General features: G+C 54.6%; 1 protein-coding gene across 1 annotated transcript in view; it reads left to right on the forward strand.

Moving 5' to 3' along the window:
- The first annotated feature begins 3,530 nt into the window (after nucleotides 1-3,530).
- The window catches only part of Neurl1b (neuralized E3 ubiquitin protein ligase 1B), a 33,848-nt gene continuing 15,323 nt past the window's right edge, over nucleotides 3,531-22,055 (forward strand). The window contains exons 1-2 of the mRNA XM_075941373.1: nucleotides 3,531-3,692; nucleotides 20,192-20,737. Coding sequence (XP_075797488.1) covers nucleotides 3,662-3,692; nucleotides 20,192-20,737 — 577 coding nt within the window. The 5' untranslated portion in view covers nucleotides 3,531-3,661. The remainder of the gene's footprint in view (nucleotides 3,693-20,191; nucleotides 20,738-22,055) is intronic.

The raw sequence follows: 22,055 nt of genomic DNA on the forward strand, positions 1-22,055 counted from the left end.
CTTGGTGTTATGAGGCAAGAGCTTTGCTCTGGAACCCAAACTGACCAGGAACTCACAGAGCTCCTGCATCCGTCCTGTGGCAAGTGTAAAACAGCTCTGTAATCTAACGACAGCACGGATTCTGGCTTCCGGAGTTGGTGGATGTGTCTGCGGTGGGCACCCCCAGCTCAGGTGCGTCTTTGCAGGTGTTTCTACTGCTGCCAGGGATAGACCTGTCAGAGCTGGCCCTGCGGGTGCAGAGCCAGGGTCAAGCCTCCCACTGCCCATTGTGTGACCACAGTGCTGCTTACCCAGAGCCTACAGCCCTTGTGAGGCTGATATCAAAGAAGGGCTGCTGCCTCACTGTGTGCTGGGTGGGGCAGGGGGCTGTGTGTTGAAGAGCAGTCAGACTGGAGGTGTGGCCAAAGCCTGGTGGTATTCCACATGCCCCGCCTCCTGGGCCCTGTGGGGTGCTTCTGACCTGCCACTCATTCCCGTACCTCCAGTGCCCTGGCCCCTGATAGAGCTGTCTTCTCTCACTTTCCAGGCACACTGGAGCCAGACTGACCTGGGCAGCCATGCCCACTCCTCTTAGCAGCTTAATGCCTGAGGCGAGAGCCTCCACTTTCTGAGGCTCTGTGTCTGAGACTGAGTTTGCAGGCTGTCTTCTTTGGTGTGGTACGACCCATCTAACTGGAGAGGCGGGAGAGGGTCACAGGATGCAGCTATGGTCACAGAGCCCCAGGCACAGCACATGAGCGGGGGCCCTACATCTCTCCTATCCTTTCATGCTTCTGCCCCAGGTCTGGTCCTGCGTCTCCTAACCCAGCAGACAGAGGTTCCACACTTCCTCAGCTGGCCCTGCTGAGGAGCTGGATTGGCAGGGACTACAGAAGCAGGGCCATAGGGCATCAGCATGAATCTGTGGCTTTTCTAGCCTCGCCCACCACGGTGAATTTTGCTACCCTGTAGAACATAGACACCCCTACAGCAAAGCTCCTAGCTGTTTCTCACCTCCTGCCACGGCGGTCTCCCTACCTGGCCAAGCCACTGGCCCCACCCTCTTGCAGCAGCTTAGCTTTATTTATTTGTTTGTTTTTCATGGGTGGGCTCCAGAGTCAAAGCAAATTTTAGAATAAGTAAATCAGCCTGTGTGAGAGTGGCCATGCCCTTGGCTACAAGACTACATTTGTGTTTTAATGCTTTGCTTATTTTGTTTGCTTACTTTGTCCACCGCCTGTCACTCTAGACGAGTGGGTGGGACCGCTGTCACTGCCGCTCCCCCCCCCCCCCCGTGGATTTTTTTCATCCTCTCCCTTCTCTCTCTTTGGCCTCCCTTCCTTCTTTTCTGCCTTCTCCCGGCAGAGCCAGGCCTCTGTACACTGAGTGGGGGGCAGCTCTGTGTGGGGAGCTGGGGATGCATGTGTGTCTGGGTGGCAGAGGAAAGGGCAGGAAGGCAGCACCTACTGTGAGCGGGTAGCTGAAACAGGACAAGGTGCCGAGGGACCTCAGTGAATGGGCAATTACTGTGCATACCCAAATATAAGACAGTCTATACTCTATCTGGACTCTAGCTAGAGGGCCACATCCATTCTCCCCAATAGCCCACACATGCAAAGCTGAATAGTCCAAAAACCACGAGGGAAGCCGGGCGGTCAAATGTCTACTTACAGGGTCAGGGTCTCACTTACACATCCATATTTTAAGTTCATGTTATTCAGCACATTGATTTGCAATTCTGAATCTTTAAGAATCGGACTCGCTGAACATAGCAGACAATGAGGACTACTGAGAACTCAAGAACAATGGCAATGGGTTTTTGATCCTACTACACGTACTGGCTTTGTGGGAGCCTAGGCAGTTTGGATGCTCACCTTACTAGACCTGGATGGAGGTGGGTGGTCCTTGGACTTCCCACAGGGCAGAGAACCCTGATCGCTCTTTGGGCTGACGAGGGAGGGGGACTTGATTGGGGGAGGGGGATGGAAATGGGAGGCGGCGGTGGGGAAGAGACAGAAATCTTTAATAAATAAATAAATTTAAAAAAAGAACTTCTTTGATTTATTTCTTTCCTGTGGGGTTTGTTGCTACGTCACCATCATGGCGGGGGGCAGTATTTCCCAAAACACATCTTCACGGGCTGGAGAGGCTCAGTCTCTGCCTTTCAGACCTGTGAAGCCTGTGTGGACACCTCCTGCACTCCACCGGGACAGCAGGAGGCTTGGTGGCTGCAGATGACCTACAGCCACTCGCTGGAGCACTCTGAAAGCGGTCTTTAAAAGACTAGTCAAGAGCAGCCTCCCTCCCTGCCATCACAAAGTCCTTTTGCCTTGAGTCCTTTTATCTGAGTGAAATTCCTCGAGTCCTTTTATAGCAATGGCGGCCTCTATAAGCACCCCAGGCTCACAGAGAGTGAAGGCCCACCCAGCCAATGTACCTTTCCCCCATCAGAGTTTGGGGTGAAAAAAGAAATAATTCGGAGCACTTTGTAATTGAGAAAAAGAAACGCAGTACAGAGAAGGTCCTGGAGGGGAGAGGGTGAGGACGTCTGAGAAGCCAAGGCAGAGGCTCTCCTCCGAGCACCCGTTGTTTTTGCAGTTTCTGAAGGAGCTTGCCCTCAGCTACTGGGAGATAGGTTTGGGTATCTCTTCTACTCACGGAGCCTCAGTTTACCCTGTCTTCGACGGCGGCGCTAGGAATACACAGCATAGGGGAAACTAGAGCAAAGGTTAGGGACTGGGTCTCCTTACACAGTTACATCTTCCCCACCTTGGTGTTCCAGCCTAGGAGTCTGGACCAGAGAGGCACAGGCTAGCTGACTTCAGTGTAAGAGAGTAGCCAAGGCTGAAAGGTTCTGAGAAAAAAAAAAAACCTATGAGGTGGGCTAATTCACGAAAATGTTTGCCCCCACCACATACATTGCCCACCTCTCACACAACCCCATTCTCCCCAAAACCTCCAACCAATGCTACCTAACACCCTCTATGTTGTTGCTGACTTTGATCATTGTGTGATCTTTATGGCTAATCTTTCCTATATCAACCACTACTGTTTCTTCCTTAAGAGCAGAGACTGTATCTTGGGGCTCAGCACAGGGCCTGGTACACAGGCTGTAGCCAGTATTTTAATGAAGAGTGGGGGGGGAATAGTGAGCTAATGACTGAGTCAACACCCCTCCCTATCCTTGCATGCCACCTAAGTCTCTCCTAGGTATGTGGCCCAGAGAATGGAGAAGTTCCCAGGCTCCACAGCACACCCTGGCTGGACTGCCATGGAGTCCTTGACACTGTCCTGCGCGACCTGCCCGTGTGACCATCACCTCTGTAGTCGGCGCACCGCCCAGAGTGGCCCAGCGCCCGGCAGCCCCTCCCGAGGGGCAGAAAGAACCCGCGCAATCCGCGCGGGAACGGCAAGAACCGGAGGCCAGCCCCGCCTCTCCCACACCCTGCCGGTGCAAACTTTCAAAAGACGCGGCGGTGGCGGCGGCCCCGCCCCGGCACGGTTGGCGGCGGGCGCGGGGGCGGGGCGGGCGCGCCCGGGCCGGTGGCTCCGCCTCCTCCCGCCGCCGCCCGCGCCGCCCATCTGCCGCCCGCCGGTCGCCCGTACAGCGGCAATGCCCCGAAGCCCGGCCTCGGCCCCCGGCCCGCCCAGCTAGCCCCGCGCCGGGACTCTCGGAGCAGCGATGGGCAACACGGTGCACCGGACCCTGCCAGGTACGCGCAAAGCCGCGCCCCGAGGTGGCGCGGAGCGCTCGGTCCTCCCCGGGCAGCCCCAGCCTCGGAGCCCCGGGTGCACGCGGGAGTCTGGCTGCCTGAGCCTGATGCCCGGAGCCGCACCCCAGACAGGCCGTGCAGACCCCGCCTGGTTCTCCTGGCCTTGGCCGTGCGCCCCGCGCCTTTGTTCCAGCCCGAGGTCGCTGAGGAGCAAGCCGGGGGGCATCGGGGCTTCCCCCGGCCGGAGCCTCCAGGGGGTCTTGCGGGTCGCGGGTGTCCCGGGTCCCCGCGCGCAACCCGCAGGCGCCCCCACCACACGTGCTACTTCTTGGCGGCGTTCCCACGCGCGCCCGGCTGCGCCCAGCTCGGGTGTCCGCTCAGCTGGGGGTTCTCCAGCCCCATCTGAGCCACTGCTGCGGAGCGCATCGCCCCCTAGTTAAAGGAGCCCTAGAATTTCCCAGACTGGAGAAAGGCGGTGGGCGAGGGGCGTGGGGCGGGCTTGCGGAGGCTGGGGACACCACGCCTCGCTGAAAATACCTAGTGATGGTAGAACAGGTCAGCTCGCCGAGGCTCTGGGGCACTGCCTGTCTGCAAAGAAGCGTCCTCGTAAGGAAGGGCACCCCGATTTTACACATGAAGAAGTTGAAGCTCAGAACATGAGAAATGACCCGATACCAGGCAGTGGTGGGAGACTATAAGGGCCCTGTCAACCGTCTGCCACCCACCCACCCCCACCGCCTCAAGTCGTCGGAAGTATTTGGGTATAAACCTGGGGCAAATTTAGGGCCAAAGGCTGAGTGTGTGTGTTTGGTGGCGGGTAGCTCAGAGAAGCAGCAGGTTGGCTGTAGGTCAGATTCAGGGCAGCCCAGCTGACACCCCCACAGCCCTTCCTCCAGCAGCTATCAGAAAAGAGTTGTCCCCTCCTCTGGAAAGGATTGTCTGCATAGGGCCAGCCTGAGGTCCAAGGGCTGTTGAGGAGGGAGACAGCCCCTTCTACTAGTAAGCCCTGAGCAGCTTTCTCTGGATGGTTCCTCCTGTCAGCCAGGTCCCAGATTGGTCAGCTCCAGAGGTGGCATTAGAACCTGGGTCTGTACTAGAGTGCAGCTGCTTCTTGTGCACATGGCTACTGCTAGGATTGGGAGACCCATCTCCCCATCCCCAGGGACCCAAGATGTCATCAGCGACGGCACACAAGTCCACGGGAGGGAGATACCACTCCACTGCTCTTTACTCAGCTTCTTAATCCAGAATGTCTGTGTTAGTCTAGTCAGTTTTGTAAAAGCCATTCTGCCACCTGTGGGTCACACTTGGAGTACGGGAAGGGACAGGCAAGTCTTACCAGGTGACCACATATTGCTCGAAACTGGTACTGTGTCGGTTCCTCTGGGGCCTGGTGCTGTGGGTGAGCCCCAGACTGGGGGCTCAGGTCAAGGTAGGTCATACCGTGCTGTATGTAAGTGTGGGAGCCCCCTAGTGTCGGAGGGACCAAGTGTGGGAAGAGGAGGCACCTCAGATAGCAGATGCCAAGAAATATGAAGGGCTGTGTATTTTCTCCAATCTACCTGCCATTGGCTTCTTGCACCTCTGTACCCAGCCCCTCACACCTGAAATGCTCTTGCTTGGCCACACAGTGGCTCACCGTCAAGCTCCGTGGACATCTTTTGCAGGAACCCTTCTGCAGCTACGCTCTCTGCTTCCAAGACTGCTTGTTCATAGGACCGGGCTGCTCTGTCACTGCTTCTTGCCGTGACTCTATGTGGGGTTCTGTGAGGACAAGGCCCTTGATTGTCTTGTACCCCTTCCTGGCTTGTCCATCTCAGAGCCCAGTGACTGGCGCAGGCTCAGAACCGAGTGCTGGAGCACAAACGGAGCCTGCATCTTTGGCTGAAGGAACGCTTGGCTCAGGCTTGCCCCGAGGAAGCTGTGCTTTCCTTCTCAGGCAAGGGACACGTGCGTGGGGCTCATTCCACAGCACTGGAAATAGGGAGCTGGCATTTGCTGAGCACCTGGATTCCGTGCCAGGCTCCCTACATGTGTGGCTGCAGTCACACACCAACACACTGCTCAAGGCGGCTACACCCCCATCAGGTGGCCTGGCAGTCTCAGTCTGATTTCCATGTGACACCCCCTTCCCTTGCCTCAGGCCCTTGCTCTAGAATGGTTCTAGGCATTGTCCTTCCTCCCAGCCCTCTCCCCCTTTTTTGCTTTATGGCTCTCCTGGGCGTACGTCATCGTGTGACACCAGGTGTGTCCGTTTAATCGCTGCTTTATGTTGAGTTTCTGGAGCAGAGGCTGGGCTGGTTAGCGAGTGAACAAATGGGTTTAATTCTCCCAGCATCCCTGCACAGCAGGATCATCACTCCCATTTGATGGGTGAAAAATCGAGGCTCAGAGAGGTCAAATGATGTCTCTGTCTACAGTGCTCCTCTAGGTGACAGCGCCAGAATTGAAACCCAGGTTTGTTTAGCTCCAAAGTCTTCAGTTCTTCTTGACGGGCATTATCCCTTCAACCCAGGCCTAGATAACACTTACTAAGTGCCCCCGTGGTTTAGATAACATTTATTGGGTATTCCACCTTGCACATGACTTGCTACAGTGCACAATAAGGAAATGCCAAAGGAAGGGAGGTGCCCTTTGGTGGTAGGAACCCCCTTGGCAGCTCTCTGAAACTGTGCCAACATATTCCGATGTATACCCTAGACCAGGAGTGAGCACGGGTCAGCAGGAGACCTTGCATCTGCTAAGATCCTACTATGTGCTTCACCCTCCTTTCCAGATGTATCTCCATCCTGCAATGTAAGGTATCAGCTCCCTGCAGTTTAGAGGACATAGGACTGGGTGAGTCCAGCTGGGCCTTAGCAGACTGAGATCCATCAGGTTCCTAATGCCATACGGTAGTATTCGTCAGTTTGCTGGCCTTCCCTGGGCTTTATAAGGGGAGAATAAGCATATAGCAGGTGGAAATGGGGGAGAGCAGCTTTCCAGGATGGGAAGGGTAAGAGAAAGAGTTCTCTCCTTTCTCCTAACCAGCACATTCTAGGTGCGCCTTTCCCTGTGCACCTCTGGGGTTCACCCAGCACTGGTTGGAGGAGATGCTGAATTCAAACTATTTACTTGGTTTAGTCATTAATTTGCCCAATGCTTGGCCAAGCCAACAGCTTTCAGAGTCTGCTCAATGGTCAGATGTCTGGGAGTTTTAGCTAGGAGGTATGCTGAGTCTATCTGGGCCACCACGGGCAGGCTAGAACACTGTGTGTTCTCCCAAGGGCCATCTTTCACAGGCAACAGATGAAGGCTCAGAGAGGTCAAGGGCAGAGTCACTCACTGCTATAGGAGTGAGAGAGACAGACAGACAAGAGAAAGACAGGCGTCTTAACCTACCACATAGCTTGCAGATGCTAAGTCTAAAAGGGATGTACTCCTACCTGCCTTAGATGATCCTTCTCACAGAGCCCCTGTCCCCATCCTCCTAGACAAGACCATCTTGGACCAAGTGCACCCCAGCAAGACCCTCCTAGACAAAGCAAACCTGTAGCTGCTTGGCCCTCTGCTGCCTAGCACCCTGTCTGGTCACTGAGATGATGTTCCCTGAATGAACAGCCACTGGTATTCCTGAACCATGGCTTTCTCAAGCTCTGGGAAGGTAACAGTCTTGTTCACTATGCAGTAGCCAGCCAACAAGTGATGATGGCCCTTCTCTTCACACCGCCTGCCTTCTCCCAGCTGAAGTTCGGAGCTGTGTTTCCTTTGTCCCCTTGGCCATGTATACCCCCTCAAGTTATTAGAATTTCTTTTGTAGTGGAGCTGAGCCCCTCAGAGCCACGGCAGCTCCTTCGATGTCCCTGAGACCTATATGCTGCCGACTAATGTCCAGGCGGGCTGGGCTAGGCCCATTTGTGAGGTCCTGTAAGGGTGCTGTGGGCTGGGCTATGCACACAGTGGCTGTGGGAAGAGGAGCTGGGGTCTGGCTTGTGTGAGCGAATGGTAGAGAAGTCTGTGGTCTGGACGGAACAGGTAGACTTCTGTTTCATCCTCCCCCTCCCCCACCGTGGGAGCTCAAGCCGGCTTCCTGGAAGAGGTTACATCGGAAAGGAAGTCCGGTTGAGTATCTGCTTGCCCTTAGGGTCTTGCATGGCTTTGTGTGGTTTGGTTACTCTGTGGCCACCAACACCTGTCATGTTTCAGGCATGGGGTACAATCTTGAATGCCACAGCCAGAAGGTCTGCATGTTCCTATGGCGCACAACCAGCTTACTGCCACCCTATCCCCAAACCGAGCTGGGCCACCAAAGCACCTGTCTACTGTGGGTTAGCACCAGCTACTAAATGCTCTTTAATGATACAGCATAGAGAAGGTACTGACTTGCACTCATTATAAAAGGATTATTATTGGTGGTAGTGGTGGTGGTTTTTCGAGGCAGGGTTTCTCTGTGTAACAGCCCTAGCTGTCCTGAAACTGGCTTTTGTAGACCAGGCTGGCCCTCGAATTCACAGAGATCGCCTACCTCTGCTTTGCACATGCTGGGATTAAAGGTATGTGCCACCCCGCCTGGCAGAAGGATTATTTTTTTCAAGATATGTCTTATTATTTTAATTACATAGTTGCATGTGTGTGAGATAGAGCACATGAATGCAGGTGTCCTCGAAGGCCAGAGATGTGAGATTCCCTGGAATTGGAATTACTGCGGTTTTAACCCATCTGATGTGGGTGCTGGGAACCAAGTTCAGGCCCTCTAGGAGAGCGGCAAGTGCTCTTAAATGTTGAAAAGTCTTTCCAGCCCTAACGAGTGTGTGTGTGTGTGTGTGTGTGTGTGTGTGTGTGTGTGCGCGCGCGCTACATGTGTGCAGTGCCTGCAGAGGCCAAAAGGACTTTCAGATCCCTTGGAGCTGAAGTTATACAGACTTAATAAGCCACCCATTATGGGTCCTAGGAACCAAACACTGGTCCTCTGCAAGAGTAGTATGGACTCTTAACCACAGAGCTGCCTCTACAGTCCCAGCAGATTCTTTTGAGATGGGGTGGTCTAGACTGCCTTTGAACTCAGCAGCCCTCCTGCCTCTGCTTCCTAAATCCCCACCACCTGCTATGTTCGTGCTTATGTCCATGTGACAGGTCAAACCTAACTCTCTGATCGACACAGTCTGTGTTGACAGAGGCCGCTTGGCTGAATGGGAGACAAGGCCGGAGCCCAGATCTTAGAATAAGGCCCCACTGCGCCCCAGATCCTCATCAGGGAACAGGAACGGAAGGGATAGCTCCCAGTCTGGCAGGGTGACCCGAGTAGTGTGCTGGGAGCGGTAAACAAGAAAGAACACCATGATTGTGGTTGTCATTGGGAAAGGGTGTTCCCAGTCCTGCTCCTGGGGCCTGTAAGGACTGGCTGGCATGTGGCTGGCCAGGTGACCCTCCGTCTCATACCCAGGACTGAATTGGAGGACTCCCTTCAACCCTCGGGTTCTCCGGTGCTTCCCAGACTACCAGCCTTTGGAAGAGAAAGCTGGCACACTCGGTTAGGACAAGGACCATAGCCTGGTCTTAAGGAGTTGGGTTTTCATGGTAGAAAACAGCAAAGTCACCACAGCGATGGTGACAGAGGAGACCCACAGAAGATGCAGGAGCATTTCCTGGAGAAAGCACACTCTATCCAATGAAAAAGAAGCTTTGTTGGGAAAGAGGGAACAGCTGGTGAAGGCAGGGCACCTCAAGGTCAAAGACCCCGGGTGCAGGGAGAAGATGGGAGCCGAGCTGCAGAGTTCTGGGAGCTAGTACTAGCTGGGGACAGGAAGTCTTGTGACGGCAGGCGAGGTTTGCAGACGGGGTGCAATCTGCTCGCTAGCTTCCCAGCAGGGTCAGGGTCAGGCTATTTAATCCTCCACGGTGGAACGAGGCGGCTCTGTACCCCATATCTGTATTTAGTGCTGTGCTTTGAGGGTGTAAAATAGAAGGCAAGAGGCTGGCAGTGGCAATGTTTGAAGCAGAGGGTAAGGGGCAAGATGAGGAAAGAAACTCAGCAGTAATGAGACCTGCCCTGGGTCAGGTGGCTGAGAAGTGGCAGGTGATCCACCCAACCCCAGGCCTGCCCTCAGGAACCTTTGCCTCATCAAGTAGCTGACCCTTGTCCTCATTCTAAGCATCCTGGGACACGCCTTTTCTGTCATCTGAAGTTACCTATGGTAAAAAATATCCCCTCCCAGCACCCTTGGCTCTGCATCTATAGAGGTGGGCGTGGCTCTGCACCAGTCTCTTTGAAGGTGCATGTGCCTGCCCAGTGGAACCTGAACACCCAGGTGATGGCGGACACCATAGGCCCACATTTGTTGAGAGGCTGGCTACCAGGTAAGAGCAGCCTGTCCCCACACCGGCCAGGGTCCTTGATTGTCTTCCTGAATCTGTGGCCCACCTGCCCTTCGGCCAGCCAAGTAGCATGACCTTCCAAGTCTCAACCTCTTCCTGGCACATTGAGGTGACCATACTTCTATTCAGGTGTGCCAAATTCTGGACCAGGAGAGTGTTCACCTGGCTTCTGAGAATTGTGAATCCTCTAGCCAGCAAGCTGTTCCATGCCTAGCCGGAATCAGGTGCTCTTGAAGGAGACAGACACAGAGTAATCAGAACTGCTAGCGTGTGTCCCACAGCCTGCTGGTGCCAAACACTATTCTAAGCCGGTACACTTGTTTAACCCTCAGCTCAGGCCCCAATAGCCGCTGCAGTTAGCTCCATATAACTGCTGAGAAACAGGTACCTAGAGGGGCAGAGGAGGGCGCCCACTGCAAGTTAAGATTAGCGTTCTTTGGTTGTCCAGAATCATCAGATATCCCTCCCACCCTCACCCTGCTGCAGGAAAGGTGGGTTGGGCATGCTCCAGGTGACCTGTGGGTTCACCTCAGGGAACCTGCCTGAAAATCCCCCAGATCTAATGTACATATCTCCAGCCCTTGCCAAAGCCAGTCAGGGGTGTGGAAAGCGCAGCTGGGAGGAGGCCTGTACCATACTATTGGAAGTGTCGCCGTTGGCAGCTTGGGGCCTCCCAGACCTGTGGTCTGTTTTCAGACACGATGGCGGAGCAGCGTGGGCAGAGGTCCACTGTGTCCAGAGAGACAGATTTTAGTGCCAGAAGACTTCCTTGTGGCAGGGCCCCCAGGGCAAAGGTGAGGGAGTGCTTGTCACCTGAGTGGCTTGGCCTAGTCATCTGTCACACAGACCCCGGGAGGATAGTTTACTCTCAAGAAATTGGTGAGTTAGGGATGCCTTCTGTGGCCCTCCCAACCATGAACCTGTGCTCCCCTAATAGTCTACAGGAGTTAGACCTATTTTACAGATCTGGACACTGAGGTGATGGGAAGCTACCTGCTGTAGCTAATACAGCCAGCCTCTAATTCAACTCAGTGGTTCATGTGTTTGTGAGCCTGTCCTGGAACCTGCACCCAGGACAGCTGCCAAGCTCCCTAATCCTTCCTCATACCTTCTTCTCACAGGGACTCCACTGGCCTAGTGATACCCTACCTCAGGCCTGGCCTCCCACTGGTGGGGAAAACTTTTTAATGAGTAAGCCATTTGGGGAAGTGGAAGGGCGGGGGCATCTGGCTGTGGGCTGGCCGCGTGCCCGGGGTATTTTGTTTACACCCCAGGCACCACCCAGTTTATACCACAGTATGGCCCTTGGGCATTTGCCTTTCTCCCCTTGGCCCCCCAGGATGATGGATTTATGAGATGGGTAGGCACACTTCCACCTTGTGCCTCCAAAGCTGGGCTCAGTAACTTTCCACTGTAGGCCGCAAGCTCCTTGGGCCTCAGGAGAGCTTCCTTTCCCTCAAGGTTCTTGGTGTTCAAGGGCAGGAGATGGCAGAGTGGAATTTCCATGTGTCTGGGTTATGGCGTAGGATTGCATCCTGGACAGCGGGGGCTTTATACTCAGAACCAGGGAGCTCTGCATCACCTTGCCCTGTCTCCCACTTGTCAGAATGGGCCAGTGAGGCCTGGAACCTGACCCAGGGTCTCTGAGCAATCACAACCGGACTTTGAGTAGAACCCAGGAGAGGTGTTTGAAAGAGCCCTGGTCTTAGAGGCAGTACTGAGTTTAGACCTCTGTCTGTGTGTCCTCAGGCAAGACAGTTGCCCACTCTGAGCCTCCATCCCCTCGTTATCTTTAGGGTGAGAAAAATGATGGCACCACCCTCCTTTTCAGGGTTTGGAAATGAGTACCAGGTGGGAGTCAGAGCTCTGCACACAGTAGGACTCCATGAGTGTCCTTTATTCTTGGACACAAAGAATCTCACTCCCGAAATTTGCTGATGAGGGACTGAGACCAAGTTGCCTTGTCACACCCAACATCTCATGTCCTGTCCCATGGAAACACGCGTGGGCTTTCACTGAGGTGTGGTTTACCTGTGCCCTGGAAATGGGCTTCGAACTATACAGTGGCCACAGGGAGCCAGTACCCAGTAGGAAGGAGACTTGCACAGGGCCAGCACGGGTCATGGCCTTGTAGGGAAGCAGGCTGTCCTCAGCAGCCTGTGAGACATTGGAAGATCCAGCCTGGGGTGCAAAACCAAGCACACCCCCGCCCGCAGTCACGGCATCTTGACCCCAGCTTTAGCTGATGGCCCAGAGCCTCACTGTCAGTCCATCTCAGCCTGCTGGCCCTGGGCACTTTCCTCGCCTCTCCAAGCCCCTGCTCTTCAGCCACCTCTATCTCAGTCCCAGGATCTGCCTTCCAGCAGGCTCCCCTCTGATTCTCCCCCAACCTCAGGGTTGTAGGCCCTTAGGAACTCCCCTCCCCCACAGTCACCGCTTTCCCTTTTTAGAAACTTTGCCTTTGTTCATCCCAAGTTCCGCCAAACTGTGACCTTTTTTGAGGCTGTGAACTGGCTGATTGATGGCTCTCACTGCCACCCCGCTGCCCCAGCCAGAATCCCTTATCTGTGCCAAGCTTCACAATGGCCTTGCTTCCAGCTGCAGCCTTCTCCTTGCAGGTTGAGATGTTAGGGAGACCTGGGGTGAGCATGTTGCGCGGTTTGAGTCTAGGGAGAGGGGCAGCCTTGATGGAGAACCTGTTCCACTCCCTGCTCCATTTCCACCCTGCAAGATCACCACAAGCACCCAACTCTTAGAAGGACCTGCAGGTGCTCACCTGGCAGGGTGTTACAATGCCTCTGCTCGGGGCACCACCCAGGTTGGGGGAGTGGCTGTCTGCAAGGCTAAAGAGAGAGAGAGCTAGAGGGAGCGGGAGCGAGAGAGAGAGAGAGAGAGAGAGAGAGAGAGAGAGAGAGAGAGAGAGAGGCTGGGGCAGCTCTAGCCAGCTTATCAGTGAGTACTGCCAGGGCTGCCTGGAGAAGCGCCACTGGGAGTGGGGGTGGGGGTGGGGGGCTGGACCAGGCAGGAGTGTGTGGCAGTTAGACAGGATGTTCAAAATCTTGGCTGCCTTTCTCATGGCCTGTCCTACTGGGCCATTTTGACAGGCAGGGAAGAAAGGAAGGTTCACAGTTTGAACCTCATTCTGCAGAGAGGTAGATCCAGTGGGGGCGTGGTCCAGCCTCAAACTCTTCAGCACCCTGAAGCTTTCTGGAAGACCCCCTTTGCCTGGCCTTTAAGACCCTTTGTGATGCAGCCCTTGACCCCCTCCGCATCCTCCTGCTCCCGTCCACTCAGTGCTTCTGGAAGGTTCCCAGTGCAGACTGCTTATTCTCCCCTCTAGACCTTCCCTGGTGCCCTTCCCCCCACCCGAACACATTTCCCCTGTCCCTTCTGTCCGCGAAGTGGCTCTTTCCGACTTCCCTGTGCGTTTGTCTGTGTGTCCTTCCTGCTGCTTTCAGCTCTGATCCTATCTCCTGGGGGAAAGAGATGGCAGGGGAGTCCCGTGTGTGACACAGGAGCTGGCACAGAGATGCTCCGGAGCTGTCAGATGGAGGAGGAAGTGACATACTGGGGAAGGAATGAGGGACATTCCCTCTGGCCCTCACAGCACTGAGGCCCTAACCCTGAAGCTGGCGCCTGTGAGACTGGAGTTTCCTGGGCCCTTTCATCAAGAAGCAACCTTCCCCGAAGGGCCCGTGCAGCTGGAGGGACAGTGAGCTGACACTCTGCCTGGGCTCCCATCCGAGGGGGCTCCCATCAGAGGGGGCTGCTACACCCAACAGTCCCTAGAGAACAGACAAGACTTTCTCCCTGGTTGCCTGGAGAGACCCCCAGCTCCCCACAGCTGTTGACTATTGACAGTTGTTTGCTCAGCAAAGGGCCAGTGGCGGTTTCCAGCGCGGGCTGGCCCTCTTCCACGCAGGGTGCTGGCCAGCCAGGCCTCTGAGGCCAAGAACAAAGTCCCTTGCGCGCCTGTTGCTGTGTTTGGCAGGGGAGCCAGGGCCGGTTTGTCTTTTTCTAGCTACTTCAAACCCACCAATGGAAAGGTCCCGTCTGCTGCCAAGGACAGCCAAGTCCTTGCCCTTTCGGTATGGCGGGAAACCTTGTTTTTCTTATCTTTGAAGCTTGCCCTACACACACCTACCCACGCGCGCACCCCGTGTTGTTTTGTGCTCCTTGCAGCGCTGGTTTGCATTTTGACTGTGAACAAGTATTTCTTGAACCAGATATTTCTCCCTCAAGGTCTGCAGTCTAAGGATTGATGATCCAAGGGTCCAGGAAGCCTCTGAAGTTGAATGTCAGGTTCTGTGCATGGGGTGCGGGTATGTTTCTGGGGAGAGAAGGTCATTGCTCTCAGCCTGAGACTCTGCCATACCCTTACCCAAGTGTTTCAGCCTGCAGAGGGCCAAGTGGGAGCAGAGCCCTGAGCCTGTCCTCACAGCCTAACTTCTCCTCCCCAATGGAAACAGAAGGTAGTGAAAACGGACTGCCGGGGTCTTTCCAGCTAAAGCCCCAGCAGGAAGGTCTGTGTCCAGCACAGCTTAGGAGCTCAGCAGGGATTCCCAGCCAAGGGCATGCTCTTGTTAAAGGTGGTGCCCTGCTTCTGGCTAGAACCAGAATGCTGTCACCAGCAGCACTGAGAACATGCTCACCATGCCTGTGGCAGTGGGCACTGTTTCCTCATCGTAGATCAAAGACTCGGTGGCATGAGGATTGGGATGATTGACACGGCACACCTGTGCCTGACACAGGACAGCTGCTTAAGAACAGGCCTCTGTCTGTGGACAAAAGAAGAGGTAAGGAATAAATTAAAAAAAAAAAAAAAAAAAAGAACCAAACCCAACCTAAAAAAAAAAAAAAAAAAAAAAAGAAGAGGTAAGGGTCTAGGGTAGCATTTCCTGGACAAAGCCATGGGGCCCCTCTTGGAGAAACTCTGTCCCTCATCCACTGGTTTTAAAAAGGACCAAGTTTTTCACAGCTACCTGCTGAGCCCATGCCAGCCTCGAGACAACCTTAGAAGGTAGACATAATGGCCACTAGCCTTGTAGGTCTGCTTGAGGCTCAGAGGTGTTAAGCACGGAGCTTAAGGTCGCACAGCAGACACACAACACAGCCTGGTTTGAGCTGGGTCTGTATGGCTGCAGGCCCATTCTCTCTGGAGCTACTTCCACATTGATACCTGGTTGGAGGTGAGGCTCGACCCGCTGTTTGCACTTTGATGGAGGGCATGACCGTTTAGGACCTTTCTACCACGTGCCCGAACGTTAGAAGCCATATGTGTGTGTTCTCATCAGCCATGCCAGCCACCTCAAGGTAGAGATCCAAGGTCACCACCATCTGCAGGTGACAGAGCCACATCTGTCAGAAGCAGAGGGGTTTGCTCAAGGGCCCTCGGGTAGATTAGCGACAAGGCACAGGCTGAACCCAGAGTCACCGCAGGAACTGCCCAAGGAGCCATCATAGGCTTGCCCAGGCCTGGGTAGTGGAGAGGCCTAATCTGCCCACCCTAGCCTTGAAGATGCATGGTTTAGTGTCAGGCATTGTTCCTCTGACCCACACCCTAGGCAGGGCCAGAACTACTGGCTGTGAGGTTCAGGCAGAGACTGTCCCTGGTGTCAGCTACATGGATGACTTCAGAGGTCCGTTCTGTTCCACCTCCCAGGAATCTCCCTGACTGGGTCTCACAGTTCCTAGATGGGCCTCACTAACCAGGGACCTTGGCTGTGTGGGGGAGGGAAGGGACATGGGTTTGTCCCTGGTGTGATTTGGGAGCCTCATCCTAGCCAAGTGCTCTTGTCTGAATCTGGTCCTGGTGGCAGCAGCTGAGACCTGTGTTTGCAGCTGCAGCTCAGCAGCTGTGACAGGACGGTTCACAGGGAAGTGCCAGGAACCCGGGGCAGGATGGGGTGCATGCCAGCAGACCCTTAGCAAAGGTGGTGAGTGACCAGGTCCCCGGCCGCTGTAGAGAAGGAGTCTGCTACCTGGGGCTCGTACCTCAGCACTGAGGTGTGCCGTGTGGGTGATGGACACCCGGAGCCTGCTTATCTACTGGAAGTGGAGACAGTAAGGTGCAGATTCATCTTAAAAGCCAGCTGCCATCGTGCTGAGACACCTCCATTGTGGGGCGTGTGGAGTAGGGGACTGCGGCTTGCCAGGGGACCAGCACAGAGATGAACAGTGCAGTGGGTCTGGGACTGGGAGGATTCATCTTTTCCTCTGATTTTCTGCTGTTGATTGCCCCTGCTGAAGTGACTGAGTTCATTTTCCTGCTGACATGCTTAGAGCCTTGACTCTCCCGCTAGCCCCAGTCCTGGTGTCCCGGGGCCCAGCAAGGCAGGTGCGGGAGGCCCATCAGGACACCGGTTGGCCTTTCTTGTAAGTGTCCCCACTTTGTGTCAAGAACACATCCATCCTACCCACAACCACTCTGGTTTTCTTTGCCTCTCATCGAGTCTCTGGCCTGGGGATGGGAGGGGATGGAGTTTTTATCCCCCATTCCCTGAAGGAAGTTGAGTTGTATAATCAAGATTAAACAAATATGTCCACCGGGCCTAGATTGCTCTCCGAAAGCACAGTGGTGTCTGCGGGGAACTTACCCTAAAGTTGTAGAGGCTGGATCTCCCCATCTGTCTGCCTACCCCTGCCTGCACATACCATCCAACTGGGCTCTGAAAACACCTGCGGAGGCTCCTGGGATGTTTGACAAGGACACGTGATGAAGAGATAGGACTGGTGCCCAGAGGGGAGCAGGAGAGAAGTCATCCAAGGTCACAGTACATTTGGATGCTCTGAGGGCTTTGAGCTGTGGTCCTATGAATGCTTCCTGGAGAACACGGCAGATGCAGGGGACCTTGGTCTTTAGTGTTCATTGACCTGCAGAAGGCTGCGCATGCATGCTGCCTGAGCGAGTGCTCACACTAGGGATCTGACTTGCTTGGATTTCATCCTCTAAACTCTATAGGTCTCTGATTGATTGTTAGCACATCGGTTCCAAAGATGGCTGCCTCCTCAAAGCCACCCCTCTCTGCAGGCAGTATTGGCTGGCGAAAGGGCTGGTCTGTTGGAAACCTCTGCATAGCCCCTTCTCACCTTGGGTTATGTCATCTGGTCTGAGCCTCCTGCTTTGGCCTTTAGGACCATCCAGCTGAGTCCCGGGACATGGACAGTACATATACCAACCCTTCACCCAGCAACTGCCCAGCCTTGGCACTCTGAGCCACCACTACTGCGGTCCTCTGCTTCCCCCACAGCAACCAACTCCCCGCTCTGCCCACAGCACTCCCCTCTGACCTTTCATGACCCATCTCTACCACGCACTGCCACCCTGGGTGCTGGGGCATGTGCTGGCCTTCATATGCTCCTTGCTGGGGTGAATTCAGCTGTGACAGTGGAGAGATGCCAGTCACTCTGTGGGGTCACAGAGAGTATGAGCGGGTGAAGACAAGTGTGAGTGAGCAGTGGACGGAACACTGCCTGGCACTCTGCTGGCGCTCTCCAGAGCCTCCTAGGAGCACTCCCTGCAGCCCTCCGGCCAGGCCCTTGTTGCTTTATTGTGAGAATGAGAGGGAGGGAGGGTGGAGGACAGGCACTGCAGAGTAAGCGGCCTGGCCCGGGGTGTGTGCTGGCTGCGTGGTGACTGCCCAGTTTGTAAGTAAAAGCCTGTCCCAATCAGGAAGGCCTGTCTTGGCTAACCACCAGAATTGCACCCCAGCTTCTGGATTTGAGTGCAGTCACCCTAGTAACTGGATGTGATAATGGGGAAGGAAGGACCATTGTGGGCAGGCAGAACAGCAAATACGTGTGTCTGACTGTAGGGTGTGTGGAAAAGGATGGGATCTTACTGCAGCCCAGACCTGGAAGGCATGCCTGACCAACCTGAGGTAACAGTGGTCCTGACACTCCCGTGGCTGCACTGGGATCACCTGGTAGAGTCCACAGAAGGGAGTTATACCCTTACCTGACCAATCTGAGTTTGGGGCTTGTAGTCTCTCTGTTGGCCCATGTCCCTATGGGCTCCTGGAGGAACTAATGCCTGGAGGAAGCTGACATCTAGGCTTGCAGGCAGCAGCTAGCCTTTATCGAGGACCTGATTTGGCCAGGCCTTTGATGGGCTGGTGTGACTGAAGCCCTGCCCCCGAGTCCACACCTGCTACAACCCTACCCCTCCCCTTCTCTCCGCTGCCCTTCAGACACACTACATAGAACCGAGACACCTCTAAAAAGCAGGTTCTGTTTGTTGAGTATTGCTTTAATGTTCAAAGCAAACATACCAAGTGTTTTTATTTCTGTGTGGAAAATTTCTTAGGACCTTCGTATCTCCCCTGTCTTAAGACATACTGACCCCTTCTCTCCACCTGCTGGCTCCTCTCCCATCTGAGCATGGTGTTCCCACAGGCTTTGTCCAAGCTGTGGCTCTCGCAGCTGCCCATCCTCCCTTGGCTTCAGGGTGTCTTCCTCTCTAGGCTCTGAGCTTGCAATAATGAAGCTCCCTCGTAGTTGTTGTTTTTTCTTTTAAGGCAAAGATCTATAAGCTCCCACTCCCCCAGCTCTGGGCTCACCCAGAACCCAGTCCCTTAGCTTGCCCTCACTGGCTCCTTGTAGCTCAGGCTCATCAGTACTTTCCTTCCCAGGAGCCTTTGTGCCGCTGTAGTCTCTGCCTGGAACTCTCCTACCTAAACTCCTTGGGTTCCTTTGGTGTTTTCTGTTCCAGTCACCCATCAGAGAGACTCTCCATGCAAATCCCAGGGCAGGCTTTCAACACATTGCTCTCCACAGCATACTCCCCCCGCCCCCCCCCCACCAGCACGCCCCCATCAGCTCACTCCACCAGTGCACCCCCACCCGCGGAGAACACTCCCTTTGTTGTTAGGCTAATCAGAAGGGGACCGTTGTCTGTCTTGGGACAGTTGCATCCCCATTGCTTAGCATGTTGTCTACCGCATAGTAGACCTTAACGTTAGCTAAGCAATTAGTTGTCGGCAGCCCTTGAAGTTTATTTCCTAGTGAGGGTCTCTGTTTTGGTCCTTGTCCGGCATCTTCGGTGGCTGGGTGCCTTCTGTCTGAAGAGGACTGCTTTCCTTCTCTGCCTTTAGAGGGGCCATGATGGTTTTTTCCCCCTTGCTCTGCCTCCCATCAGCCTCAGAGTTAACCAAACCCTCCACCTACCTCCATCCCCGAGAGGACCACAGCACAGTGCACTCTGGGTTGAGCGTGGGAGGAGTGTCCCCACAGTGGCCTGTCATTCTTCTCAGAATGTACTGTGGTGGCCTGCTTTGAAAATGGCCTCTGCAGCTGTGGTAAGTGCAGGATTCCTCCCTGCAGTGACCACCCACCTGCAGCCTCCCTCAGAGTGGAAAGAGGAGGGAGGCAGAGACATTCCCACTCCATTCTGGGCCGCCTGGGTTGTGACCAATGCCTGGGTTCTCTGAAAAGGCCCTCAGAGCCAATCCCCTTAGACATGAACCCCCAGAAGGCACATTCTAGAAAAGCTAACCGCCTGACCATCAGAGAAGGGGGAAGGCCAGAGTCCTGGCTGGGACCGCTCTGGAGCCTCAGAGAGATGGGGAGGTTACCAGTGGTTCATCACAGACTCTAAGTGTCCCGCCATATGTAGGCATTTGGTCCACAGGGCCTTCCAGCAATGATGGGAGTTTCTGAACCCATTTGGAGACAAGAAGATCAGGTGGGGAGCCTGGGACAGCAGGCTGTTTTAGTGATCCCAGAACAATGTGTGTGCCCCAGATCCCAACCTCACTGTGAACACAGATTTTGAGGCAAGCAGCCAGACATCCCCACCTCAAGAATCCAGGCACTCTGCAGCTCAGATGTAGTCCTGGGGGAAAGCTTCTTGATTTGGGGGGCTGTGGGTTGCTGGGAATGAAGAGGTCACCTGACCTCAGACCAGGAGGTGATAAGCTGGGTGTGGTCCTCAGTTCACACCCAGCATTAAACCTTGGGTTGCTCATCTGTGAAGTGTCTACAGTGACTTGCCAATGTTAGGGACGGGTAGAGGAGCTCCTTAGGTCTAGGCCGGAACCTTCTAGAATGTATCCATGTCCAGTCAAAAGTGGAAATTATGGAAATGGTTAATAACATCCCTGGCCACAGGAGTTCCAAGCGCTGACTTGCTTTCTCTCTGTCCATAGACTCCAGCCCTCCTGCCCGCCTCCTGGCCACCCGCCCTTGCTACGGCCCTGGCCCTGAGAGGCGTGCTGTCCTGGGTGAGGCACCACGCTTCCACGCGCAGGCCAAGGGCAAGAACGTGCGGCTGGACGGCCACTCGCGCAGGGCTACACGGCGCAACAGCTTCTGCAACGGCGTCACCTTCACGCAGCGTCCCATCCGCCTGTATGAGCAGGTACGGCTGCGCCTGGTGGCCGTGCGTCCTGGCTGGAGCGGTGCCCTGCGCTTCGGCTTCACTGCGCATGATCCGTCTCTCATGAGCGCGCAGGACATCCCCAAGTACGCCTGCCCGGATCTGGTCACAAGGCCTGGATACTGGGCCAAGGCGCTGCCTGAGAACCTGGCGCTTCGGGACACGGTGTTGGCATACTGGGCCGATCGCCATGGCCGCGTCTTCTACAGCGTTAACGATGGTGAGCCGGTGCTGTTCCACTGTGGCGTGGCCGTGGGGGGCCCACTCTGGGCACTTATCGACGTCTACGGCATCACCGACGAAGTGCAGCTGCTGGGTAGGTCGGTTGGCACAGCCTGTGCGTTCACAGTCCCGGGGGCTTGGCTCACCTGAGGGCTCCCAGCTGCCCAGTGTGTCACCATGTGTCTCAATTCTCACAACAGCAATGACGATCAATTTCCACGGGAGGAAACTGAGGCACAGAGAGTTACTTTGTCACAGAACTGGGAGGGAACCCACGTGGGCAGGGCCCAGAGCCCATTGGCTATGCAGCCGGTCAGTCTTAAACCGCTACTCCCTCATCCACTCACCCCTCTTCCATCCCTTTGGTCATTTGTTCATGTGCCACCTCCCGAAGGCCGGCATGCATTTCTTCCGCTGGTTCTTACTCATCCAGCAGATGAACCTATGCCAGTGGGCAGTCAGGTGCAGCCTCCAGAGCCAGGCTAACTACGGAGTGGGTTAGGGAGGCCCTCACAGCTCTGAAATTCTGACTGTGGGTGCTCCCAATGTAAAAATTTTCTCCTATCATCTTGAGGCATTGTATGTGGTCTCATATGTGTATTTGTGTATATATGTATGTGTGTATATGTGTATACATATATATGGCCCACCCCATCACTGAGCATGGAGGAAAGACCAACACATGTGCACACGCACACGCACACACACACACCATCTCCTGAGCATTCAGGACTTCCCAAATATTCCTATCTCAAGCTGGTCATATGGCTACAAGGACTGCCTAAGAACATATGTGTGTGTTACTTTTTTAAAAAATGATGTTTAAAAAAATTTATGTAGAATTTGGCCAGGAGTGGGGTGGTGCGTGCCTTTAATTCCAACATTTGGGAGGCAGAAGCAGGTGGGTTTTCTGAGTGAGTTCCATGCCAGCCAGACTATATATAAGACCCCGTCTCAGAAAGAAAAATGATGTAGAATTAACGCCAACAGGAAAGTGTCCACTTTAAAAGGCCTCGTTGGATGGCCTTGAGTTGGTGCTCATGACCTCTGTTTCCATCTTAGCTACTCTTATGAAAGGACACCATACCCCTGAGGTCATTGTCTGTTCTCTCCTCCCACAATGAATGGTGGTCACTTGTCCTCTTCTGAGGCTGCAGCCCCCATTTGAAACAACTCAGCCTGGTACGCTGGGAGAGTAGGTTTCTCAGGGAAGCTGGACAGAGCCCTGTGTGTAATTTACCTGCAAGGAAATATGCAGGCATAAAGTGAGTGGGCGAACAGGTGGACAGATTTACCCTCCTCTGTCTGTAGCCGGGAGCTTCCACCTCCTGAGGGTCTTCTTCACTCTTTAGTCTTTCTGCATAGCCTGTTTCTTAACGCCCTGTGAATGAGCTGATCCACACCAGAGATTG

This window comes from Microtus pennsylvanicus, chromosome 11 (assembly GCF_037038515.1).
Source record: "Microtus pennsylvanicus isolate mMicPen1 chromosome 11, mMicPen1.hap1, whole genome shotgun sequence".
NCBI lineage: Eukaryota > Metazoa > Chordata > Mammalia > Rodentia > Cricetidae > Microtus > Microtus pennsylvanicus.